General features: G+C 39.1%; 1 protein-coding gene across 4 annotated transcripts in view; it reads left to right on the top strand.

Annotated features, from left to right (window-relative positions):
- Positions 1-17,923: 17,923 nt before the first annotated feature.
- The window catches only part of LOC145477879 (ATP-dependent RNA helicase SUPV3L1, mitochondrial-like), a 19,128-nt gene continuing 16,950 nt past the window's right edge, over positions 17,924-20,101 (top strand). For 2 of the 4 annotated variants that reach the window (XR_014048163.1, XM_081455742.1), the window contains exon 1: positions 17,924-18,888. Coding sequence is in view for 3 of the 4 variants with exons in the window: in XM_081455742.1 (XP_081311868.1) it covers positions 18,279-18,888 (610 nt within the window). In the remaining variant the exon portion in view is untranslated. The remainder of the gene's footprint in view (positions 18,889-20,101) is intronic. The other 2 variants (XM_081455740.1, XM_081455739.1) reach the window with 1 other exon arrangement.

Below are 20,101 nucleotides of genomic sequence, written 5' to 3'. Positions count from 1 at the left end.
TTTCTAACGCTTTTAAATCACGGGCCTGTCAAGTGCATCGCGAGAACCTAGTTACACTATAATTTATTTTGTATGTATCACAAAATTATTCTTCCCGTGCACGTGACGTCATCATGTTCTAAAATCCAAAACTAAAGGGACACCACACAGTTTTTTCTCCTCATCAGACATAAGGGGTGCTAAATTTATATATGTTTACAACTCTTCAGCTCAGTAGCTTTCTTCGTCTGGAAACGACCGCATTTTGAATTTCAGAGTTACGGTGAAGCGTGACATAAAGCTACGAACTCGTTTGTCGAAAATATTTACTTCTCTCGTGATTTTTAGCCGTTTTAGAAGTTTAAGTATTAGGAAAAGTGCTTATTTAAATGCTTGTTTGTTCAGTAGAGATAATCAGTCACCTAGATAGCCTAAGTAAGTTCCAGATGTTTACACAATTTTGCGGTCGCCATATCAGTGGCCGGGCTCTGTAAATTTGCGCAAAATATTTCGACGAATATCCGAAGTTTGGGAAAGCGCATAGACTTTAAACTTGGAGAAACGTCTTCTTTATCAGTCTCCTATAACATCACAATTTCTTGACTTTATCCTCTGAATGGTGTTCGAATTAGTTTTTTTTATTGCGTGACAGTGCAAGCCAAGTATTGCACGAGGAAACGACGTAAATAGAAGCGTGCTTAAACCTGTAATTAAACTAGTAGAATATTCTAAAGCGATATTTCAATCGCAGTAAAGTGTTGTAAGTAAAATCACGCCAGAAGAATCGCCAATATTTTCGTGCATGTATAAATCTAACTTTACTTCCACCCCAACTAACTGCTCTGTGTCTCCGATCTTTCCCGCCTGCTGAATTTTGATTGGCTAATTCAAATACCGCAGGCATTGGCCGTATGCAAGGTTAATGTTAACAACGAATTCTTTCTGGAGAAACAAACAGGCACAACATCAAAGTCCTTCCCGGTGGAGGGTAGTCCACGCGCGAAGTGCGAGATGCTGTACCTCACTTTTTTTGCGCTCGCCTTTTGAGCGTCGCTGAGATTTTTATCGCTTTGGGTCCGGGTTCGGATTTCGCTGCTACACTTTTGACCAAATCTAGTATGTTGGACAGGCTTTTGTTTTGACGGTCTTTTTTTTGATCCGGCAATCTAATGCATGGATTTGACGTCTCTATAATAATGCTTTATTCACCGTTTTGTCGCATACGAATCAATTAAATACCGTGTTCTATGTCTTATTTCTTCTGATAAAACATTTTAGGCTCCGTCCACATTACACCGGAGGAATTCGAAATCGGCGTTTTCACTCTGAAAACGCATCAAATGTTTTCCGTCTACAGTACGCCGGAAGAATTTTAAAAAAAACGCAACAATCACCGGTCATTTTGGATTTGTGGTTGAGAAAAACTCAGCCAAGGAAATCACATGATTATCGTGACGCAACCGTCTCGAAAAATTCCGCTTTCAAAATGTTTTCCGTCCACACGAAAACAAAAAGCCGGCGTTTTCAAATTTCTCCAGCTGGAAGGCCTAACCGCAGAAATAAACTTGCGTTTACAAATCTCTCCAGCGTAGTGTAGACGCTGCCTTAATTAATATACCCAGTAACTAATCCATATTATAACAGCGTATAAATACTTTATTCAGAAACTATTCTCATCATTTAAAATATACTACATGACTTTATGATATAATTACTCTATATACACTGTGATGACTTGCATGTCTTTGTGCCTGACTTCCTGTAAAGCTACTACGAAATCAAGGATTCTCTAACGAAATAAAACATATGATCTATTCCATTTTATTCTTGTATACTTTTAACTAAACTTGCTCAGTAAATCCAATGAATTAGACCGTAATCGAACAAATCTGGCGCATTCATGAAAGGTATCTATTACTGATCTCATAAACGGTTTATTAGATCAATAATAGATATAGATATTGTATAATAGTTTGTAATAACTTAACGACCATTTTTATTAGATTAATGTCTATTCACAGCTGTTATATATGGTCTGACTTTAATGGGCAAAAATCTAAATTGCACTGTTAACTTTTAATGGTTCAGAAGCCGATCAGTAAGCTATGTAATTAATATAATATTAATTATCTTTCAACTCAGTTCATTGGCTAAATAACAGATGTGTTTCACGAGTGATGATAGAAGTTTAGTCTGTCATGGCGAACCATGGATGCTGCAGAGTTTGTTTCAGAGTTGGACGATTGCTTGGAGTCGTGTTCAGCAGCGAGTAAATAAGGTTCTTTGCCTCTGTTGAAAAGAAATAAAAAGATAAATATCAAGATGTAAACATGGGATTACGGAGCTGAAATTACCCGCTACAGAATCAATATGGAAGGTGAAAGTTAATAGGTATAGGTAATCATACGGTTTCGAGTTCAATTTGGAATTAATTTGCACGAGTGAGTTTTTCAAAAAGCTGAAATTGCACGAGCCGCTTCGGGGAGTGCAATTTCAGCTTTTTGAAAAACTCACAAGTGCTAATTAATTCCAAATTGAACGAGAAAAACCGTATGATTACTTATTAATAATATAAATATGAAAAAAATTTGCGTGGAGGAAATGCCGGAAGATCTTTCTTGAGACCGTTTTTTCTCATTCGAGAAAACTTTTTTCAAAGTTTCTGCTTTAAATTTTCGTCATCATTTTATGTGATATCATTGGCTTAGCAAATTTCCTATTTTCTTTCAGCCAATCATAACCTAGAATTACGATGTGTAATTTGCACCGGTGTTACAGTTTTTGCACTGATGTTACACTTTTTGCACTGGTGTTACACTTGAACTGTACTGCTCTCAGCCAATCAGAATCGAGTAATTTTTTCATGTATATTGTTATAAGAGAAACAGTGAAAGTGTTTGTACTTGATATAGCAAGTAGAGATTAAGAAGAAAATACCTGGTGAAAGCTGGTGTGGTACTCTAGGTGCCATGCGCAGAGCGTGACGTGGATGTTTAAATGCTAGGACTACAGGTGACAGCATATCCACAAGAAGGATTCCCATTTGCCACACAGTGCCCTGACAGCCGTCATATTGCTTGGATTTACTGAATTCAGGAGGCATGTACTGTGGTGTGCCTGAATGCAAACAAATCACACTATCACATAAGCCGCCAAGTTTTATTTTACTTACAGATGTCGCTCACAAGACACTCCAGCATTATTTTCACCTCTGAATTTTGTGAAAGGTTCTTGTTGAACTTCAGATGCCAGTCCAAAGTCGATCAACTTGGCTTCATCAGTGCGCATGTCCACCAGGATGTTCTCTGGTTTGATGTCTCGGTGTAGGACACCAGTCTCCTCGCAGTTGATGTTGGCCTGCAGGATCTGGGCAAAGTATCGTCGGGCTTCTCGTTCTGTCAGTGGTCGCCCCAGGCTGTCTCGGTCGTGTATGACGTCAAACAGGTCTTTACAGACTTCCGGTCTTTCCATGACGTGAACATAATGCTCATCAGTGTCGACCACTTCATATATGTCGATCACGTGACGGTGCCTTGCTTGGCGCTGAAGATAAGCCTCGGATGTAATTTCTCCACGGTTTATCTATAACTAGGGAGGGAGGGTGGGTTAGTTTTCTTTGGGCACTATTTTTCGAAGTCTTCACCTGGCTTTCTCAAGTATCACAACTTGTTAATCTTTTTCGAGTTAACAATACTGCTTCTTTACCCTTATGTTATAGTTGCCTTGAAACTATTAGCCTAAAGCTGTTTTCAATGATAACCCAATTTTACATTTACCAACCTGTTTAAATTCCTTGACTGAGCTTTTCTGCACAAATTTAAGCGCCACCTGAGAGGAAATATAAACTCTTGTAGTTTTGTTACTTTAATTCTACATATATATTAGAAAATAATGCTATGTTTTGGAAATTTATCAACTTCTGTTACTGGTAAACAAGACTGAAATCTGGAACCTCGTGGTGCTTTACTGACATGAGGCAAATACCAGTGGGAGTCTAGAGCAAAACAAGACCTTATATTTATCAGTCTTGCCCAAATGTGTCTTCCCAGAAAATAATGCATAATTTGATAAAGAAATGCAGATCACTGTTGAGCTCACCTTGCCGGCAGATTGCCCCCTTTGCGTGTTGCAGCGACGACTTGACCGAATGAACCAGCTCCAAGGACTTTTCCTATGTCATAAGCAGCAAGCTCAGCTGCAAATCAAAAACAAAGAAAAAATCCAGTTTTAACATGCCAAAAAATCAAGCAATCGTATGTGGTTAGAACTGAGTTAAATAAAAAAAAATTCGGCAGAGGGAACGCGAGAAAATTAGCATTTATTTGGTAACGCTGACGTCACAAAAATCAGAAAAACACGCGTGGTGTCACGTGTGGTTATTCATTTAGGCGCGTGCGAGAAAGCAAGAGTAGATTAGAGCTCTTTTACCGGTTATTTATAGAGCTTTTTTGTCATATTTTTTTGGCCCTAGGCTTAAACACTTGTTTGAACGGAGTTTGAAACTATTGCTACTTATACCGAAGTGATTTAACGCCTTTAGAGTGCTGCAGTGATTTCGTTTCTTCTTAGGGTTACTTGCGTTATTTTTGAACGCGCGATTAATACTGTCGTTTGGCAGGTAATGGTAGCGCGCGCTATTGTCTCAGAAAAAACTATAGTTAGCCACCATAAAATCTAGGCTTAGTTCTCAAAGTTCAAATAAAGTTGTTGTTGTTGAATTCAACTTACCTTGAGAAGCTAGTTTCTTGATAAATTCTGGCACTTCAGAACGTTTCTCTTGATGGTCTTCATAACTGGAATCCCAAGATGACAAGCTGTCGGCTGACAGTGTAAATTTCATCTCGGCGTTTACCCAGTCGGGTTTCTGAAGAAACAAGAAATACGCAAAGAACACAGAATTATTAATACGGCTAGAGCAGAATAGTTATAAATGCTTTTTTTTTTTTTTTGTGATTGGGTTAGTTAGAAAGTCTACGGTGCAGTGCTTCAATTTTATACTCAAAAAGCTGTATAAACTGTAGTGGATGAAAATTATTGGCAAAACTGTGTGTAATATAACAGTACGTAAAACCAACGATTTCAGTCAAGTTTGAGCCAGATTAGAAACCACCTCACCTCATAATCAAGAGACAAAAAGCTGTCGTAACTACTGATTTTCTCCAGATAATCTTTCTCAGACTCGCTCCAGATACATTTCAATTTGTTTCTGTAGAAAAACAAAATGACGAGTTCATTTAGAAACTTTTTTTTAGACGTATACAAGTTATTAAATATTTTTCATTACCTCTGGAATTTAGAAGTGCTTTTTCCTCGTCTCTGGCTAAAGCAACCCTTTGATGAAAAAGAATGAAACGTGAAAATAAGTTACACTTGTAATAAGACAAAAATCAACAGAAAGCCCATTTATTCTTTCAAAGACATTGTAAAGTAAAAATAAAAATGCACCTATATTTTCGTTTGTTATTTTAAGTCTCCTTTCTTATGAATAGGAGAACTCAAAAACAGAAAGGAACGAATTAAGAACACACTTTCGCGTTATTCCCCACACGAAAACTGAATCAAAACGATTCTATATCTATGGATGAATGTTTCCACAGTATTTTCTTAAATCTTCACATGATTTAAGGGCCCATTAACCGATCTTTTCGAGCCGTTGCTAACCTCATCATTTTTAGTTAGTTCAAAGTTATTTCATGTGTTTCAACTTTTTCATGATCAGTAACACTAGTGATGACGTCATCAGGCCACGCCCATGGTCATGTGACTAATACAGAAAAAATGCAAAGGCTCCCAGGCAAAGTACTTTCTCGGGATTTTTTTCATTGATTTAATGTTTTAATTTAAATCCTCATTACGCTATGCATCGATTTTGTTTCATTTCTAAAAGGTCAGATTTTGAGAGCATTTCAAAATATTGAAAAATTCGTAATTTTCTGAAAAAAGCATGATTTCGAAAAAGGAATGCATAGCTATGTTGCCAACGTTGGCTTTAATCGAAATTCGTCGAAAAAGGCTGGATTTAACGAAAAACCGCGTTACCTTTAGCATTTAAAGAAACCGGAAGTGCGCCCGATATCTATTGGAAGTTACCCTATCAGCGCGTGCGCAATTTACATTACCAGCGCACTTCGGTAAGATCAAACAAAGCCACACGGAGTTAGTTTTTCTCTTTCTATTGCTCTTGTTTTTCTGTCTTTCTCTTATTTTGTCTTTGTCTGTACTTTTTATACTTTGCATTTTGCGAAACACACACACAAAAATAAAAATGGATGCGAATTTGCAAGTTTTTATTTTTCGCGCTCAGGCTGACGTAAATGACCGGAAGTGAAATTTCACCAAATTAGCAACGCGCGCGAGCGCGCGCATGAATCGGTTAATGGGCCCTTAAGTCAAATGAATCCTTACTCACCTCATTTTCCGTGCGCCTTCTTTTCTTCGGCGAAGTTGTTTCTGTTTCCATTTTACGCTTTCTTTTTAAGCGCAAGCTTTCCGACAAATTCGGATAATTAATCATACGCTTTTCACCACGTGATTCCGTGCTGTTTGACAAGTATTCATCAATCTCAGACATGGTCAATCTCCAGTGATTCAACAATAAACTAACTTGGTACTGCAAGCGAAGAGAGTCAAAGAATTCTCGCAGTGTTCACGGCAAGCTAACCTGTTCACAACTGATCATTTCTATGGCAAACTTGCAAACTAGAGCCATTTTGCCGTTTGTGACGTGTGTGTGACGTCCTGCTCGCGTTTGACGTGCGCACGCGCCAACGGACGTTACACCCATTCACTCAGGAGGAAAACTGTAATCATCTACTCTAACAGAATCGTCAGAAACAGCTCTGTTAGAGAAAAGGAAGGCAGTAGTTTTTAACAAGTGATGTACTTTAGAATCATATCACATTCCAAATTTGGTTTTGCCTAAAATGTCAGCCTGGTTAACATGTAAGCCTACGCGTCGCTGGAAATGTGTTCAGTTATTTTCTTACACCATGGATAGTAGAAGAGAATAGGGCAATTGTGCTAACCATGGTTAGAGATTCAAGTATGTTACATTACTTATACTTTCCTTTCCAAAAACATCTAATTCCTATATTACTACTTATTTCATTGAAAGATTGTGCTTTTTAAGGTGGTTTAGGACATAAAGTTAATAAAACTAGGAAAACGCAAAGCAAATTCAGTTTGCGCTGGTTTTTGTCAATTCAGTTTGCGCTGGTTTTGGTCAATTCAGTTTGCATTACCAAAAGTGGTGAAAGCTCTTTACAATGGTATATAAAAATAATTCTCTCCGTAGCTAAGATGTTTTTGTGAATTTCACAAAAGTATCCTGTCTAAAACTCAAATAGGAATTCTACTCTGTTTTCCAGGTAAGCGGCTTCATAATTTAGTTGGTAGAGTATCAGTAGTGAAAGACCAACGACACTGCCCCGGGGCGGAGGGGCGAGTGGCGTTATAATACGCTAAGGGCTGACGTCATCATAATCTGAAAATAGGAAAGTGGTCACTCATTTTTGGGTGAAAAAATTTATACTTAATTGAAAGGAATCTAAGAATAGATAGATTGATTTGTTAAAATTATTTTCAGTAACAAAAGTCATGAGGTTCTCTCGCATCAAAAATGACGTAATGTTTAGGTATGTACTATCTTTAGTGGTAAGACGTTTGCTCCGTTGAATACAAAACTTATGATTAATTAATTATCTATTTCACATATCAAACTAGAAATTTGTCAGCGGATGAGAAAGATTTTGAGAAACGTTTTAATTTCAAAGGAAGATGAACTGAAACTTGCATGCGAAGGATGTGAATACCTCTTACTTACCGAGTTCGAGGTCCGTACTGTAAGTTATGGACCGAGTTTTTCCCCCATCGATTTATGGCCTGCGCGTTTCGCGCTTGGGCCATAAATGGATGGGGAAAAACGAGGATCTGTAACTTACGGTACGGACCGAGAATACGAGGTTAGTAAGATATTTATTATATCTCTACTGTGTGTCTGACGGGTTCAGGAACGATTCCTATTCACGGGGATTAGCTTCAAATCTCTGGAGCTTTTACTTACTATAAAAGTTAAGATCACTTGGTCATAAATCACGAAACATTTTGGCAACAAAAACAGCTTGAAATTTTAGTGGACCGTACAATAGAGTTCGGTCCGCTAAATTGACCAATCACAGTGCGCGTAGTAACTGAGTGATATTAATAATAAAATGGATTATCTCACCCCTGATCATTATGATTGCATGATGATGATGATGATGATGATGATGATGATCAAGCAATGGAGAAAAGCATCAACAATTTTCTTTGTTTGTTTGTTTGTTTTTTTCTTTTAAGATTCTCTACTAGGGCAAATCTATGTGAGAATTAGAACATTTGGGTGCCGGGCTGACGCGAAAATTTATATTTGGAGTCTTACATCTCTGAAATTTTTGTCATTATCAATTTCCAAAATCCGTGCTATGGATCTGTTTGCGTAATGATGGAGCGGGCAAAAAGAATTTACATTTAAACAACCGAAATAAACCGGTGATTTTCCTCTTTTGTCTGGCATTGTTTTCTAAAAGAAATAATAAACATTTTCTCTGTGTTTCTTCCTAGTAAAAGAGAACACAGTTGAGAAAGCTGTAGAAACGCTCACTTGGGGCTTGTGTTGCCACAGTATTTCTTGTTCTCGTCAGAAACTGAAATATGAAAAAGAACAGATTCCAGTTGATTTCGGCTTGCATGTTCGAAAAACAATAGCAAATTAAAAACCATTTTAAAAACTTACCTTTTATTCTGCTTAATTTCAGCATTCAGTTTTCTTCCAAAGCGAAAGAATGAACATGGAATATTTCAATAGCCCTTTACATGCAATACAATAAAATTCAGCCTGGCTGCGGGACAACTTCGGGAAATTGCCGCGCAATAACACTGGATTGTATTTCATTTGTGATGCAAACGGGAAAAGATAACCGCGAAAAGAGCCAATCTTAACGACTCGGCGTTCTGATATTTAATAAATATTGGACAAGATTGAACAAAATAGCGAGAGGAAATCGATTTTTTTTTCGTTCCATTTAAGTCTCTTCACAGCTGTGTTTTTCTTTCTCTAAGCAAGCAAAAAGCAAGCGAGCAATTTGAGCGTGTCGTGGTCGTTAATTTAGTCTCTACGGCTTTTATTTTACTCGCGCACTTTCCTATGTTAGTGAAAATAGTAGACTTTCCAACAACTCGAGATGCAAAAGCCGAGCTTGGAAAGAGAAAATCGTATGTGACGATCAAACTTTGAGACTCGAGTCTCTCCGGGGAGAAAGACAGGCGGGGGACCGATCTAGTTGGTGTCATACACTTGGAAGAATCCCTTACTTCTCAAAGGTTCATTGTAATGGCTTGTAATTGATGCACACAAGAACGAGCCAGACGAACGACATGTTTAGCACAAGAAAGGCAAAACAATTCCGAACAATTTTTTCCACATTGTAAACAATAGGGCCATTTATACGAGAAAAACAAGCCGGGATTACTCAAGCCGCGCCTTAAATAAGACGCGAACTGAACCATTTATACGAGCGCGGCTTATATAAGACGCGAAGTGCTCGTATAAATTGTTCGCGGCTTATTCGTGACTAATGCCTCGCTTTTGTGTTGGTTGTCATAGCAATCGCGTAATTGCGCAAGCGCTCGAGCGAGCGCGGGAAAAACTTTCGCTTGCGCAGTGTGAGTTCGCGTCTTAAGTAAGCCGCAAACAAGCCGCGATACCATTTATACGAGTGGCTTCGCGTCTTACATAAGCCGCGGCTTATTTAAGCCGAACTCAAAACCCCCGTCTTACACAAACCGCGGCTTGTGTAAGAAGTGAACTGGCTAAATGTACCGTTTATACGGCAAGTTCGCGTCTTATTTAATCCGCGGCTTACACAAGCCGCGGATTATTTTTTTTTCTCGTATAAATGGCCCTAATGTCCCAGCTTTTCAACTTCGGCAGCTAAAACCACAGTCTCCCGACCAGGGGCCTGTTTCTCGACAGCCCCGGAAACTTTTCGGAGCCCTAAAGCTATTCTTAGTTCACCTGTATCTAAAAACGGAGAAGTGTATACGCCTGAAACTTCATGTATGAAGAGAACCTCTATTCATATTAAGAGTATGTGAATAAAACAGCTCTGTATACATAAGGTTCGAGATTTTGCCACGGCTTTCCGGGTGCGAAAACTTTTCGGGACCTTCGAGAAACGGGCCTCAGGAGCTATACAAGCGAGCTTTTGGTTTCTTAACGTGTTTTAAGCAGAACCCATCGGCACTCCTTTCCCTCGGGTAAGTTCCATACCTTTTTTGCTCTCGCCGTATTTCTCCCTACAAGGAACATTTCAGTTGACAAAGAGTCAGTGTTTTCGATTCCGGCTTATTTTTCTCCCTGCAATTTCGACTTCCCCTCCTCAACGTGCTCGTGGTGGTTCTACCAAGATATCGGTATTCTCCTTTGACCAAAAGTAACAAAAACCGATTTCTGCAAGTTTTACCATTACAGGATCTCTAAAAATCATTGTCCTGCAGTGACGAACACCCAACTAAACTAGCTACATCTCTAAGAATACGCCAGAGATCGTTTTGTAGTTCTTGATTTTAGAACGAGTCTCTTGTACGTCTTGTACCTGAAATGCTTTCAAGTCTGTACGACGCCGGTTTGCCGAAAAACCGTCAAGCCAAGTCCTGGCTTTCTCTCGCCGTCACGCAACGCTACGCTCACAAGAGAGAGACTCTCACTCTGCCCATGAGCGTAGCGTTGCGTGACAGAGAGATGGCTAGAACTGGACTAACAGTCGTCAAGTTCGTCATACAATCCAAATGTATCTTCTTCCGCTTCTTTTCTTTTTCTGATAAACAGCACTTCGTTGAACCTAGTTTGAAATAAGTCGAGAGTAGGAAATGTGCAGAAACTCGGCCGTACACACTAATTAGCGCCTTCAAGTATCATATTTGAACTAAAGAACAAAGACTAAGTTTTGTAGGGAGGCAGCGTGGCCGAGTGGTTTAGGGCGCTGGATTTGAAATCTGGTTCAAATCCTTCACCCTACTGCTATCTGGATTTGTTCTCGGTAGTCCCGAGTTCAACTCCTCGACTGCGTTGTGTAAATAGCCAACTGGTCAGCCTCCCACCAGTTGGGATTCTTAATAGTTTATTTTCTATTTGCAATATTTGGTTACTTATTTACAGTGTCCCCAATTAGCCCAATAGTGCTAAATACATTCGACACTTAAATAAAGTTATTATTATTATTATTATTATTATTATTATTATTATCTGGAGTTGAGAACAAATGACCGGAAATCAGAAGAAAACGGTGTTTAATGTTTTCCTACTCATGCAGTGTACATTTTAATCAAATATAATAACAGAATAGAGCAGTCGAATGAAAATAAAACAATACATCTCTAAATTACTGTATAAATCGGAACGTAACGTAATGTGAAAAATATAATAAAGGAAAGCAGCAGGGAAAAGTTCACACGGCTGCTTCAAAATAAATTTAATGTTTTGGACTACAATACACTGTTTGGTTTGACTTGTACACGTATTGACAGACATGATTCGAGTTATTGAGGGTAAAATTATAAAATGATCTCAAGGGAAACGAAAGTTGCTTCGAGTTAGTGGGAGGTTCGAGTTATCTAGGGTTCGAGTTAGCTAGGGTAAAATTACAATAAATGTATGACGGAAATCCCGGGTAAATCGATTTTGGTTCGAGTTATTCTCCCCCCGTGTGATTTCCAAAATGTTGACTACAGTAGTGTACATAAAAAATATAAACGGTATCGCTAAAATCTGTGATTTTTTAACTATGATATTAACTTCATCTGAGCGCAAATAACACTTGATGAGAGGGAACAGCTTCAAACTATAATAAAAGAGATGTCTGGTTAAAAATCAAAATTTTTCTTGCTGTTATGGCAATTGACACAGTTAAACATCGTCAATAGCACAATTGTTGAACCTTTTTCACGAGTGATTACAACTGGTTTACTTGTACACTTCTGGTTTTGAGAGCTTTAACACTTATGGTAAGCTAACGCTAAAACACTAACTTCTTCGTTTCTGTAATTTTCCAAGTGACTTCTGTTATTATTAGATGAGACTCCACAAGAGTTATTTGTTGGATATTCTGGACTGATGTTCCTGTTGTTCCCGATAACTTGAAAAACAGCGCATCTTGATAGAGAGCTGCCTAATGCAGAAAAGACTAAGCTTAGAAAGAAAAGTTTATAAAGGAAAACAGGAACGATAAAAAAAGCGTCAAAAATAGCAATATACACAGCAAACTGTCACTCACCTTACCACTCTGCTACCAACGATGTAAGGGAGAGAGCGCAAGATCAGACTGCGGATCTTAGTTCTGCCATTCGCGCATAACCACAATTCCTTGCACCTTTGGTCTTACCGCTACCATGATTCCTTGCGTTTCGCAAAAACGTGTTCAAGGCCCCTTATTTTGTGACCTTTTCCCGATTAGAGAGCTGCCTCGTCCGTTCGCTTCAGGCTCACTCACTGCGGCAGCAATTAGCCCAACATTGCTTTCCAGAGACTTCGCGCATTTCTTCATGTTTAAAATCATTGGGAACTTTCCAACCTTAAATGCTTACAAAAGATAAACGCTTACAAAAGACGACATGAATAATCTACAAGACATCGCAGGAATCATCTCTATTGGCTTATGTGTTGCTTTATTCCTTCTCAAAACCAATCGTGCTTTGAAAACCATCGAGTTATGCAAGGAGATGTTGGTTTTGTTAAACAACAAAGCACTGAGTATAGAAGAGCAAATTGAGGAAGAAAGTTACGAAGCAATCTATCTAGCAATGTTCATGGCGTACGTATACCACCAAATTAACGATATAACAAATGCAATAACATACGGCAGGAAAATGCTCGCCATTTATCGCAATTGTGGTGCTTCAGACGAAGAGGGAATGCTTACCGAGGGACTGGCATGGACATATTACAGTCAAGAAATGTATGACGAGGCAAAAGAACTTTGTGAGAAAGCAATCTCGGTCATGAGGGAAACTGGTGACAGAAAAGGGGGAGCACGTTGTTGTAAAAAATCTAGGAACGGTGTTTCAATCTCTCAAGGAATATGCTAAAGCTAAAGAATATCTGGAGAAGGATCTTGTGATGAAAGTGGAAATTGGTGACAGAGCAGGAGAAGCAACATGTTACGGAAAGCTAGGAACTGTGTTTCAATCTCTCGGTGAATATGTAAAAGTTAAAGAATATTTAGAGAAAGCACTTGTCATCAAAGTGGAAACTGGTCATAGAGCGGAAGAAGCAACATGTGACGGAAAGCTAGGAACTGTGTTTCAATCTCTCGGTGAATATGCCAAAGCTAAAGAATACCTGGAGAAAGAACTTACGATAAAAATGGAAATTGGTGACAGAGCAGGAGAAGAAACATGTTATGGAAAACTCGGAACTGTGTTTCTATCTCTTGGTGAATATGTAAAAGCTAGAGAATATCTGGAGAAATCACTTGTGATCAACATGGAAAGTGGCGACAGAGACGGAGAAGCAGCATGTTATGGAAACCTAGGAATTGTGTTCAACGCGCTTGGCGAATATGTCAAAGCTAAAGAATATCAGGAAAAATCTCTCGCGATCAGCACGGAGATTGGTGACATAGAAGGAGAAGCAAACAGTTATGGAAATCTAGGAACTATGTTTAAATCTTTCGTTCAATATGTCAAGGCTAAAGAATTTTTTGAGAAAGCACTTGCGATCCATATGGAAACCGGTAGAAGAGGAGGAGAAGTAGCATGTTATGGAAATTAAGGGGAAGAATTTTATTCACTCGGTGAATATGACAATGCTCAAGAGAATTTAAACAAAGCACTCACGATCATAGTGAATGAGACTGTTGACAGAGTTATAGAAGTAGCAGTTTACGCAAACCTGGCAGAAGTGTCTCGATCTCTTGGAGAATATAGAAAGTATAAAGAATATCTCGATAAAGCACCAGCAACCAGCATTAAAACTGGCAACAGAGCAGGCGAAGCATCATGCCATGGAAATCTAGGCGTTTTGTTTCATTCTCTTGGCGATAAAGTGAAAGCCAAAGAACATTATGACAAGTCTCTAGCGATCTCATCTGAAATCTGTCAAAGAAAATTAGAAGCAGCAAACTACCATCGTCTGCATGGGACACGTGTTTCAAGGCCTCGGTAAATATGTCATGGCTGAAAAATACTTTGAGATTGTACTTTCAATGAGTGAAAATGAAGTTAGAGACGCTGACCTTGAGTTTCACTGTTGTTGTGGTCTGACACTGGTGACGGTTTCCCAAAATAAGTTTCAGGAAGCTTTTTCCTACCTGTTTCGATGTATTGAGAAGTGTGAGAATCTGCGAGGCTTTAATGCGAACAGCGATCCGATTAAAATATCCCTTGGAGACACGTAGTCTAACGCACGCGTTTTCTTATAGGGTCCTCAGTAGATTTTTCATTACCGCTAAAAATCCCAAAAGTGCTCTTTATACTGCAGAACTGGGACGGGCTAGGGCCCTAGCAGACTTGATGGCAACTCAGTACTCTACTGAAATGCATAGTCAGCTGACCCGCAATCACGGATTGACATTGATAATGTCATGAAGAAGGAAAACCGCTGCACATGTCTGTACATTTCTTATGACGCTGAAAAAGTATTTCTGTGGATTCTCAAGTCAAGCGGAGCCATTTACTTCCGAAATATTGAAGTTGATAAAAAGACTGTTCACACTAGATTAGCAAAAGTTGCTAGAAATTTGGATGAATTTTTTGCTATCATGGCTGAAAGTTTCCGCAGCTTTGGTATTTTACCTGACGAGGTTTGCAAAGATCGATCTTTAAATGACATTGAGCCGAAACTCGAATCTTGTCAGGAAGAGAGTCTTGAACGTTTTCGTCAAGGAAGTGATATGGATGATCCCGAACCGAGTCTACGGTTGTTCTACGAAATGTTCTATGAAGTCCAGTATCCGACTTACTTGACGAGCGTGAAGTCATCATTGTTCCTGATCGCAGCTTGCACCGTGATCCATTCCCAGCTTTGCTTAATGAAAGTAGAAAGTATTTATCAGAGACTTTCAGAATCCGGGTTGCTCCTTCTTTGACAACTCTGAAGCTCATACAGGACAGTCCTGCAGACTATTACAGTCAGACTGGTGCCCTGGTAGTGGGTGATCCTGATGTTGGCGTGGTGATTTACAGGGAATATGTCAATAAAAAGTTCATAGCACTTCCTGGTGCAAGAAAGGAAGCAGAGATGATTAGAAGAACGCTGGGTGTCGAGCCTTTGATAGGACAGCATGCAACGAAGTAAGCGGTACTTGAGAGGATAAATTCAGTGAGCCTGATACATACTGCCGCACATGGTAATGCTGAGAGAAGAGAAATTGCTCTTGCTCCTCCAGGCATTGCTACCAGAATTCCACAAGAAGACGACTATCTTTTCAAAATGTCTGACATTTCAGAAGTTCAAGTGCGAGCTAAACTGGTGGTTCTAAGCTGTTGTCACAGTGGCCGTGGACAAATTAGAGCCGAGGGAGTTGTTGGAATCGCTCGTGCGTTCTTAGGATCCAGTGCACGCTCAGTGTTGGTGGCACTGTGGGCTCTGGAGGACAGTGAAACAGAGCAGTTGATGAGTCGCTTTTACGAGCACTTTGTTCGCGGGGTAAGTGTCAGTGAGTGTCTTCATGAGGCCATGAAGTGGATGAGAGAAAACTCCTTCATCAAGGTTCACGAGTGGGCACCGTTTATGCTAATTGGGGATAACGTGTCATTTGCTTTTGGAAAAAAAAGTAAGTAATCGCATAGTAAAAACAATTCACGCTTCTAAAATGAAGAATTCAAAAGCAAAAACCGACACAACGTAGAATGATTTTTTGAAGGTGTACACCTTCAAAAAATCATTCTACGTTGTGTGGGTTTTTGCTTTTGTATTCTTCATTTTATGTGTAAAGCCGATTAGATCACTATTGATCCAACGTATACCAGCAGGATCATCGTTCCGGTTGCTTGCTTAAACATTTTATAGTCACGCTTCTAACTACGTGGGTTACTTGTGTGAATTAAATCAAACTGGACACTATCTTGCATTTCCGTGCAAACAACAAAGTCAGAATGAAATCTTACTGTGCAGTGGCATTAATAAACAAAAGCTTCAGATCAATTATGATATTTTGAATTCCCGTTATTTGGACAATTGGTTTTTGGATCGAAACACTTGTACTTTTTGTGTTATGAGTTGACATTTAATTATTCTTGTGATCTTCACCCACATTCTTCACATTTTGTAACTTGTGCCTAGCACTTAGATATTAAAGTCATTTCTTTTAAGAGATAATTTCTATTGAAAAGCACAGTTAACAAACAAAATTAGGCTTCCAGTTAAGCAGGGTTTTCCAGTTATGTACGTTTTGGACCTTTTGCCATTTATTCAGTAACGTTTGTTTTGATGAATCTAGGTGAAATATGAACAAGTAAGTGAGCCGACTACAGTAGAAGCTGGTTGACATGACGGATTAGAACTTGAAATTCAGTTTGCTTTAATTATTCAGTACAGGAATGTACTAACGAGAAACCTGTTACGTACCGTCTATAGGTCAATTTATATCAACTTTCTTTCTTTGTCCTTTTGGTGTGCAGGAATAATACCCCATCAATGGAGGACTCTATGCAGACCAACATCAAGCAAATGAGCTAAGAAACTTCTGCAAGGATAGTGTTCATTCCTCCCAAGCAGCAAAGAAACGTTTTTCTGTTGTTCTTTTAAATAAGTTTTATTAATAAGAATAATAATTAATGATTTTCTCACCTCAGGATTCCCAACTGCATTGTGAGCGCCTTGTTATCCGATATTAGAAAACAACTGAAACATAAGACTTTTTATCGGATTGTGACGAACGTATTTAGGACCATTTAGGAGCTAGAAATATGGAAAAAACGAAATGCAGTAAAAACGCCTTTCCTCGCTTCCTATGTGTATTTTATGGTTTAGGCCAAACAGAGGTAAACAGAGATGCTAAACGCGCTGAAGTCGCTTTACAGCCCAACTGGTCTGAGTATCAGGCCCATCTCCCCCTCTCCCCTTACTTTCGAAAAACCTGATGTTCAGGCTATGGCTTAATTAAAGAAAAGCCAAATAAAAGGTACAAAAGCAAGCCCTTTTCACTGTATTTCTTTTTCTTCCTATTTCTAGCTGCTGAATACGTTCCTTACATTCTCGAACTCTCCTCTATTTACGTCATTCAGGCATCCAATAACTAGAAGCATATCCTTCCAAGGCGCAATGTAAGGTACAGGAAGTTGATATAAGTAAAATCACGGGAGAGCAATCACTTATATTTTCGTTCATACTGAAAGAATATGATTTTAGTCCCGCCTCAACTAACTGCACTGGGTCTCCGACTATGGTGACGTCAGGACAATGCAAGATGTTTCCCGCCGTAGAATGTTGATTGGCTAATTCAGATGTCACAGGTATTGGTTGAATTTGCGAAATCTAGATTTCTGTTGAAGTAAATAAGTTTAAATTGGGGAATTTTAACAACTTTCTTTGTTTTTAACTCAGGCGCGGTTCCATACCGGTTTCCACCGTTTTACGGAAATCAGTCAGATTTTTCAGAGTGACTCAGAAACCCAGGAAAGGGCACTTTAAGGGGTTAAAAAAGCTAAATCATTTCCTGAGGAGCATGGTCCCTCAATGTTTTGGATCAATGTTTATTCTAGATCCGGGCCTGTTAGGGATAACCAATTTACAGGAATGATGTGCGTACAGCATTAAAGAGAAACAGAATAAAACAAAAAACAAAGCGAAAAAACGTGGTATCTTGAATATGAACTGTTTTGACGTTTTTGTAACAAGATAGATGTAGTTTTTAACGAGCCACAGAAATAGTGTCAGTTGTCTATTCAGTAGGAGAAGTCTATTTTCCAACAATCAGGATGAAACTGTTCAGTCTTTCCGATATTTTGCCCCTTTTCAGACCACACAGCTACTGCTACACTTTAATATGAAAAACCATTATGACAGCTATCCCGAGTAATACTAATTCTAGATCTGAAATGAACTTTCCTACCACATTTCTTGATTGAAAAGAAGCGCTTAGCAGAAATACTTAGCAGACTCTTAGCAGACTTGTTCTCGGTAGACGCGCGGGTCTGAGCACTAGGATTATAGCCTAGTCCCTCACGGCCTCTTTATCAACATGGCGGCCGCCGGATTTGTTTTACAGAGGAAAAGACGTAGATAATAGAAAGTTCATCGTTTTCAGTAAATCGAGGAAGAGATGGCACTCTACAGTTTGATTAATACTTACTCCAGGAATCACTTGCATCCCGGATTCTGTCGTCATTTTGGTCAACGAAATATTACAATTTGGAAAAACTTTATTCGTCCAACATGTGCAAGCGAGCTTAAGCTTACATCACTTTTCGATTCAACTCGGAGTCCTTTGCTCGCAGCAAGTTGCGTTGGCATTACCAAACATTTCTCGATATGGAGTAAGCATTCTTTACTTTGTCCATGTCAAAAGTGTCGGGAAAGACGATTTAATGTGAGCTTACATAAATCAGGTGTACATTGCTCGAGGAGTTTGTTACAAGAAGAAGTCGTTGCGCAACAGAGTACAAGTATAAAAGGCGAAAAACTTATTGAAAGTGAGATGCTTGAAGGAAACACGACTTTAAATGAATCGTCAGTCAGCGAAGATGTAACTAAGCAATACTGTCAAACTTCCGAAGTTACAGTGGATACGGCCACTGAAAATACCAGAATTACTGAATCTTTAACAACTTGTACAGTGGAACGTTCCACTTTGAGCGATGCGCAGACTTCATCTACGAGGACTATGTCAAAGAAAGAAAGTTCTTCCCAGGCACCAGTTACTCTCACAGCAGGTTTGTTAATGTATTTCAAAACCCTGAAATCTTTCATCCTTCAAATTTATCAAAACAGGTAGAAATATGGTGGTTGAACTTTAATCATATTAACAACCTAGAAAGGTGGATAATAACTAAATGTAGTATCACCCAACTAGTGGACTAATGCAAATCCTGCATTTGATTGGCTACGCTACTAGAGGACTATTAGTAATAGTCCTCGAGTAGTGAAATTGGCGCAATCGAGTGTGACGTTTTCTTTCGTTTTATTCCCAAATAAATATTTCTTCAACTTGCATTTGCTAACTTTATTATTGCCTCTTCTGTCTGACTAGTTGGGTGATACTAAAACAATTAGACCTTTTGCCCTTAAGAGCCACAGGTCTATAGCCCATTCGGCTTCGCCTCATGGGCTATTGACCCGTAGCCCTTGCGGGCTACGGGTCTAATTGTTAAGTAGTATCAATGCATGGCAGTCATTTCCTTTCTACAAGTGCAAGAGATACATGAAAACCTGGGGCACAATGAGGAGCTAAACTAAGGAACATGTTTTGGTTCATCGTCCACCTAAGTTTTCACATGCCTTCTGTACCCCAAGACAAGAAATGACTGCCTTGCATTCCATGCCACTGGGTACCCCAAAGGGATTTCCATTCAGGTGAATAGCCAGCTTTCACACATCAGCTTTTTGAACAGTTGAAGGTCTAGCCAATCGGCCCCTAAATTATGGTCACTTCTATGGAAGGGATCCACATTCACAGTCATCTGGTTTTGCGAGACATCTGAAAAATCATAAGATCGTGACCAAAACAATACGAAAAGTTCTTCACTGGACAAGCTTAGTTTGACTCTACCAGAAAAAAAAAGAAACATTCTGATCCCTTGTCATCCATTTGGAACTTTTAGAAAACAGAGAAAGATTTGCAGCTTTCGTTTGTGGTAAAATCATCATCAAAAATTCACCATTTATCAAAATTATCATTTTGGTCTGCCATCTTGGATGATGTGGTGTTCTCCATGAACAAAATCACTACAGGCTCAATTTTCATTTTGTCAACCACTGATGCTCTGTACTGCATCTGCATCCGTGAAAACACATCACATGAATGCATCACCTTTTTTGATCAGGATATATGGTGTTCAGTAATGTTAACACTTCAGAAAAGCAGGCCAAATACAGTCAAACCTCTAGTAAGCGGCCTCTCTTGGGGATGAGACAACTGGCCGCTTA

The sequence above is a fragment of the Orbicella franksi genome, chromosome 2 (assembly GCF_964199315.1).
Source record: "Orbicella franksi chromosome 2, jaOrbFran1.1, whole genome shotgun sequence".
NCBI lineage: Eukaryota > Metazoa > Cnidaria > Anthozoa > Scleractinia > Merulinidae > Orbicella > Orbicella franksi.
The sequence above is the reverse complement of the archived record's forward strand: the minus strand, read 5'-3'. Positions and strand labels throughout refer to the sequence as shown.